At 37.2% G+C, this 7,916-nt stretch overlaps 1 protein-coding gene across 1 annotated transcript in view; it reads left to right on the top strand.

Moving 5' to 3' along the window:
• Nucleotides 1-7,079, top strand: part of LOC116083754 (keratin-associated protein 21-1-like) — a 7,398-nt gene extending 319 nt beyond the window's left edge. Inside the window, exon 2 of the mRNA XM_031360531.1 lies at nucleotides 6,938-7,079. Within this exon, the coding sequence (XP_031216391.1) occupies nucleotides 6,938-7,079 (142 nt within the window). The remainder of the gene's footprint in view (nucleotides 1-6,937) is intronic.
• The last annotated feature ends 837 nt before the right edge of the window (nucleotides 7,080-7,916 follow it).

Genomic DNA, 7,916 nt, shown 5'->3' with positions numbered 1-7,916 from the left:
TATGGCTGTGGATACGGCTCTGGCTATGGCTGTGGATATGGCTCTGGCTATGGCTGTGGATATGGCTCCAGGTATGGTTGTGGATATGGCTCAGGCTATGGCTGTGGGTATGGCTCTGGCTGCTGTAGCTACAGAAAATGCTATACCTCTTGCTGCTAGTCTGTTCCATAAAATCTCCACCCAGGGACTAAGCAGTGGAAGAGCAAGCTGAACTGGAATTCCCATCTATTCCCTTCAAGCCCAAGAAATGACTGACAACTTTGTGCTGGACAGTAGAAAACATCTCACAATATGTGTTTGCTCCCAAGTTAAACTAATGAGTTTGGTTCATCATGGAAGATGGATTTTATTTTACTGGGTTTTGGAGTGTTCTCTTTACAACTGTCTCTTTGAGCCTTTGATACAGCTGTCTTCACAAGCACAGAAGAAATGTATATTTGGAATATACAAATGTGGAGAAAACCCCAGGTTTTGAATAAAAATAATTTATTCACTATCAACTCTTTGGTTTTATGTCATTATTATCCTTTATTTTTAAATCTTTTTTTTTTTCAAGACAGGGTTTCTCTGTATAGCCCTGGCTGTCCTGGAACTTACTCTGTAGACCAGGCTGGCCTTGAACTCAGAAATCCGTCTGCCTCTGCCTCCCAAGTGCTGGGATTAAAGGCATACACCACCTCTGCCCAGCTCATTATTATCCTAAATTATTGTATAATTGAAACATATTAATTGAAAGCAAATATTTTTAAAATATGCTAGAATCTAAGCCCTTGGAAAGGACTGGGGTCTTCCTTCTTGCTATTGCTTTGTTGCTTTTATGGTCATGTTTCAAAGTAGGTGATGAACATGACCAGTGTTCCAGGCACAAAAACAAGGATGGCAGATGATGAAGGCCATCGAAGCTCACTGAGAGCTTGGTCTACATTTTTGAGTAGGGAGCCTTTTCCTTTCTTCTTATGCTGTTTGCCTATTACTGTCTTGTGTAACCACTCAGTTGAAGGTAGGTGAGGAGAAGAGGCCTGCAACCAGCTATTGTGTCAGTCATCCAGCCAGGTTTTACAAAGTCATAGATTATTTTTCCCACAGGCTTTTTGTGCCATTTTAATTTTTTTGTAGCTTTGATTTTAATTTCTGTTCTTTTCCCTATCAACCATTCACAATCATCTTACAATTTATCTTATCTCACTTCAACCAAAAAAGATCTCAAGAGAAATGATGATTCTATAAGTTGCACACACCTTCTAGAAAAGTGTGAATTTGGAAGCCTCTAAATGTGAAAAAGTTAGTTTCTGCCAATTGAAAAGAATTCTGTATTACAAACTTATGTCATTTGAGAAAATACTAGTAGCAAAGCAACACAGTGGCTTCATACCATGTGTACCAGGAGCATCTGGAATGTAATGAGTTCTGTAGCTAGATATGGATCCCATTAACATGCCATGTTATTTTGTGCATGTAAATCCTGAAAAATGAAAAAATATATTAGTGTTAGTGACCATGTAAAATAAGACATATTATTTCCTCTGTGTACTTCAGGTAATAAAAATATATTGGTGATCTTTGACAAACCTTTTTTTATCATGAAGCTTGATTTGTCTTTAGACACATCTTTGTTAGCATGTGTCCACTTGGGTATTGACATTTATAAAAAGGAGGGGTTTATGATGAATACAGTTAAGTTTTATATCTATCTATATTTTCTATTTCTGTTTGATTCACATTTTCTCCATGTGCCCCATCCACAGAAGCTTTACTTCCCATGATCACACAGAGTCACAAACATTGGCCCCCTTTCCTCTTCACCACAGAACTGCTGGAAATGGGAAGAGACTGAAAGATATTGGAACCCTCAGGCATAAATGGGATGTCTCTATCTACTCAAGGTTCAGGGGTCTATGTGGAAAAGGAGGCAAAGAAAATCATGAGACCCCCCAAGGTGGTGGATGATGCCAAGGAAACGGTGTCTTCGAGACCTACTGGGATCGATGCACATATGAAGTGATGGAGACTGTGGCAGCTCACACAGGCCTGTGGTACTTCAAACCAGGTTGGTTCTAGTACTGAGAGGGGGAAGTGGACAGAGGCTCCTAGGTTAACCAAGAAGCTCTCCTATCTTAACCTCCTACCCTTAACCAAGGAATTATTTAAAACTGATGAATACTAGAAAAGGAAGAACTGGTTTTCTCTAATGGAGTCTCACTTTATATATTTATATACAGTTCAGGATAGGCCCCATACACAGGAGTAGTTGGTCAACACAAAGTGAACTCGATTGTATTTTTGTAGATTTTTTTTAGTCTCACTTTGCCTTTGTTGAACTTTTTTTTTTTTTGTATTTTACTTATGTGTTTTAGTTTTTAGTTTTGTAATGCATTTTTGTAATGTTTCTTGATTTTTTTGTTCTTTTTTTTTTTCAAAGAATAAGAGAAAAAGAACACAGGTTGGGGAGGTAGAAAGGTAGGGAGGATGCTTGGGGGAATTGAGGGAGGGTAAAAGATAATAAAAATATTGTATGAAAAATATTTTTCAATAAAATAGCCAAAATTCTACATTTTATTAATTCATTAAAATATTTATGTTTCACATTTGGCTTATTAACCTCCTGGAAGCTTCCTTTTTTATATTTGATTCCAGTTTCATATCTCTTTGTATTGAGAAAGTTTTCTCTGTATCATCTACTAGGCAGCCAATCATTTCAACTGGCTGTACATTCTTCTTTTACATGATCTCTCTGTGTTACTAGTGTGTATTCACATTTGTCTCTAACCACAGACTGAGCTCTCTTGATTGTTTTGTATATTTTAAAATCTTCCATTTTGTGTATGACATGGAATTAGGTACCACTAGAGGGAATTAGACCCCTTATACCAATTGTTGGAATTTAAAGCAAAATGGCTTCACAATATGGCAAGTTTCTTAAATGTTTAGAGGAGCATTAAAATAATAATAATTAAAAAAAGCCTTCCCTACATGTTTTGATGTCATGAAGTGATTCAAGTGTTTGGATCTCCAGGTTTTGTAAGGCTGAGTAAGATTTCCTACTTAGACGGCTAGTTAATTTACTTAGCTGGTTAATCTTTCTCAGTCACTTCTAGTTAGGGGTTTCATAATTCCATAAGTGACGGATAGGCAAAAAGCATAGTGTGGAGAACAGAGTAAGGATCAAGGGGACGGAAAAACCAGGAAAGTGCCTAAGCTCTTGTGGACCTATGAAGACTAATTTCACAGTTGTGATGCGCTTCAAAACAACCCACCTCTATTATTTCCAGGTTTCTGTGAATAATTAGAAAGAACGTTAGTAAGTAGCATCAGTGTATCCATAACCACAGTGTTAATCAACATGGTTGGGATTATCTAATCATGAACACTCAATGCTTAAATGAGTGAAAAGACAGCACTCAACTCTTTAATGTTCAATGAAGGCTCACTTCACAATGAACAGCACAGTCCATTAATATGAATATGATATATGAAAAAAGGTGAATATATTGTTGTAATAAAAGTGAACATCAGTTGTAATGAAAGTATCAGTTGTAAACAACAGAAAATGTGAATAGATTATCTCTATTCAAAAATAGACAAGATAGGCAGAAATATAAAACAGAATGATAAATATCATATATTGCAATGTGAGGATTACTTAATAATAATATATAATAATTTTCAATAGTGTCTTTCAAAATCAGAGCAGGTAAGAGATATCAATCAGGTACAATATGATATACCTAGAAAACAGTATTTATAGTGGCTCTTTCCATTCTCTAGATCCTATAATCATCCCACACCCTTTTTACTGATGATGCCCCCTGGTGTATGTGTGTGTGTGTGTGTGTGTGTGTGTGTGTGTGTGAGTGTGTGAATGTATGTGTGTATGTGTGATTCAGATGTCTTATTTAGAGTACAGCACTTAACCGTCACTTTTCCTTATAAATTATTTAAAGGTTTAGAGCAAAACCATTTCTAACATTTCCACAAAATTGAAGAATAGCGACACTCCAATTATTGTTTGTGTTTCTTTATTATCCAAAGTAAGACAGAGTTTGGCAAGCAAACAAAATAAGCGGGTAGCAGCTCTAATGCACACACATGTGGAAATCTTCTATAGTATATTAGCAAACTGAAATCCACAAGATTTTATGAGAGACATTTCCCATGAATAAGTGGAATTTGCCCTGTTATGGAAGGATGGATTGTTACACTGGAATAAAAAACCAGGATACACCATATTAATACAATGAAGGGCCAACCTCATGTAACAATAGTACTAGATACAGAAACACATTTGCAAATATTTATCTACAATAAAAACCTCTACTGTTTTTATTTGTAAATAGTTTACATGAACACATTAAAACATACTTACCATTTCTGATGTTAACATTATATTCTACAGACAAAAGTTGAAGCCTTTCCTAAAGTATGGCTAATTCGCTCATGCTTGTTCAATACACTATTGGAATAGGTTACTCAGTCCTATAGGCATAGAAAAGAAATATAAAACAACAACAAAACAGAAAGAAGGGGGTATATTATCCCACCCCTGTGCTGTGTGTGTGTGTGTGTGTGTGTGTGTGTGTGCATGTGCGTGTGTGTGTGAGTGACATGTTGGAGATGAGAAGACATTCCATTCACTCTTTTGGGGTCATCTTACTTGTCTGGACTTGTAGGTTCCTTCTCTCTCCAGTTCCCCAATACTGGAGGTATGAGTTTATACCACCAAGTCTTGTTTTTTTTTTTTTTCATTTGTTATGTGGGTATAGCCTCCAAACCATATACATGGAACCAGATGACAGTATTGTCTGCCCCCTCCTCCTTTATCAGTATCTGTCTCTTGCTAAGCCTTTTGTGATCCTTTGTCTGTTTCTAAAACTTACTTATGATCATCACTATGTTCTAATCAGTGAGTCCCACTTTTCTAATGACTACACAGCAAGGTTTGTTTGTTTATATATCTGCTCATAAGTGTTATTGAGACATTCATAAAAAGTACATGAATGCAATGCATATAAGTTCCCAACCTTAGAGTTATGACTATACATGTGAATCCATCACCATAATCAAGCATATTAATCCCTGTCAAATTTCTTTGTTCTGCGTTTTTATCATGACAGGAATATTTAACATGATACCTGTTCTCTTCATGAATTTCAAAGTACCTAGTACAGTACTGTGAGCTGCAGCAGAGATTTCAGTCTGTTTAAATAACGAGGCTTTGTCTAAGGTTTTCATCCTGCAAACATTTCTGTTAGACTTTCTTAGACTACTATATTTATAGTGTACTTACATTCTTTTTTGTGGAATAGTAACTTTGTGTTGAATTCCCTGTGACTGTCTAATATGTGGCTTCTGACTCCTTACTAGACTTCTTAGACTTACTGAAAGTTTTTTTTCACTGAGTTGTGATTGTGTGCACATAATAGCTGAACCTGTGATAGTACAGATTTACAGTGTGCAAAGAAATGTAACAGGCACAAGGGCAAGATGCCTCCAGTGAATCCCTCAATGGGGATATTTAAGACAGCTAAGAATGAGACAGAAGTCATTTTATAGAAACTCATCTCTACAGAAATGAGAAGAAAAAAAGATAATTTTAGGTACATGGTTGTAAGATCAAAGTAAAGTCTCCTGTGTGTTATGGCGATTTATGGAGGCTAGATGATATACATACTTCATAAATATGTTTCTGCCCCTTGGCTAAAACCATCTTTTATTGATGCCTAAAAGCACACTGCATGGCTATTTTCCATAATCACCACTCCATGCAACAAGACATTAAGTTATTCTGCTTCTAGTTATAATTCTGTACTCTTTGATTGAAATCTGTCATCTACATGTGCACTCCACTCATCTGGAATATTCTTATTTAATTCACAATTTATAGGAAGCATTGAAACACTGACTAACTCTAAGTGTAGACCAAGTAATCTCATAAAAACTGACCTGTTTAAAGATTTTCCACTCAATTTGTCTAGAAACTGATTGAATGAGTGACTCATTGAACCAAGACATTTTCAATTCTCTGCATCGAGACTTTTGGATCTATTCACCTTTAAATTATTTTACATAAATATACTTAGACACTGATGCATAGGGATTTTAATAAAATGTGTTGAAAAGGGGGGAAGAAAGGATACTTTGCTTGCCTACAGAAGGACAGAAGGACAGATGGACAAGACTTCTGTAAGAAAGAAGTGGGAGGTTTCAAAAGTGGTTGTAGCTAGTTAAGGTAAGCTTCTTTGTCCAGAATCCATGAAAAGTAATTTATAGGTCTGTTTAATGGAAGGATGAAGCATGAGGAAGGAGTTCAGGAGCAATGGTGAGTCTCCTGGTTCTGCTGTTGGTGACACTCTTAACTATAAGTAGGTATCCAGCATGTGATGCCAAGGACCTTCAATGACACAGTGAAAAACACACCTTTAGAGGTTCTACATATGTTGGTAATGTTTTCTGTTATGTCATGGCCATACAATGAATTATGAAGAATAAATTATGATGCATACATTTAAGTGTTCAGAAAATATATCTGTATTTCCTTGAATGCGTGTGTCAGTTCCTAGGAAGTAAATTGTGAACTCCTAATGTGACTCTTCATAGTGTGAGTTCACTTCAAGAAGATGGCTGTAAAAAGAGAGGAGCCCATGTGAGGCATGAGCCATCCAGTCTTGTAAGTATATAAAGGTCTGAGGAGACTGGACAACAGCTTCACTTCAGAAATAACTGACTCAACTGAAACCTGATCTCTTAACGCTATGTGTTGCAACTACTACAGCAACTCCTGTGGAGGCTGTGGCTACAGCTCTGGCTGTGGCTCTGGCTCTGGCTGTAGATATGGCTCTGGCTGTGGATATGGCTGTGTCTGTGGATATGGTGGTAGATACGGCTGTGGCTCTGGCTCTGGCTGTGGATATGGCTCTGGCTCTGGCTATAGATATGGCTGTGGCTCTGGCTGTGGATATGGCTGTGGATATAGTTCTGTGTCTGGTTGTGGATATGGTTCCAGGTATGGCTGTGGATATGGCTCTGGCTGCTATAGCTACAGACCACTTTTCTACAGAAGATGGCATTCTTCTTGCTGCTAGTCTTCTCTACAATTCCTCCTTTACCCTGGGAATAAGTACTGCAAGTACAAGTCTAGCAGGAACCTTTTTCCATTTACTTCAAGGCCAAGAAGTGCCTGACTGCTGTGTGTGGATACCTGCAAGCATGTCACAGTGTGTACTTGCACCTGATAGACCTAATACTTCAGCACGTGGTGGAAGATGGATTTTGTTTAACCGAGTTCTGTAATATAAACCCTTATGACAGTCTCTTTGAGCCTGTGCTGCAATTGTCTTCAGAGTCACAGAAGAAATCTCCAGTTTGAATACATGAATGTGGACAAAAATTGCAATTTCTGAATAAAATAATTTATCCAATAAGAAGTATTGACTCCTTTATGTCATTGTCATCATTAATTAATAGCATTTTTAAATTCCGTAATTGAACTATAATGTCCTTTAAAATATATGAGATAAATATTGGAGGGCTGGCAGGTGGTTTTGTTGATAAAGTGTCCCTGAGTGCCAAAGCCACCCACGATGTCCTTGCTTTAACATCCCAAGAGTTCCCCACCTCAACTTCACTCCCAATTATGTTCTAATCCCTTCCCATAGGGCATCAATTGGACTAATAATCTCTAGTTTCCAGGCTGCTTTAGGAACTCCAAATTAAACACACAACTCTAATGATGTAAGCAAGTATCTATGTAATAGGACATAGAATACTTTGGACATTTGCCCAGGAGTGATATAGCTGTGTCTTATTGTAATTAACTTCTGATAAGCCACCACCCCTACAATGATCTCACTAGAGACTGTGCCAGTTTATACTTCTGCCAACACTGAACAAGCTTTCCTTTCTCCTTTTGCCATATCTAC

This window comes from Mastomys coucha, unplaced genomic scaffold (genome assembly GCF_008632895.1).
Source record: "Mastomys coucha isolate ucsf_1 unplaced genomic scaffold, UCSF_Mcou_1 pScaffold12, whole genome shotgun sequence".
Lineage (NCBI taxonomy): Eukaryota > Metazoa > Chordata > Mammalia > Rodentia > Muridae > Mastomys > Mastomys coucha.
The sequence above is the reverse complement of the archived record's forward strand: the minus strand, read 5'-3'. Positions and strand labels throughout refer to the sequence as shown.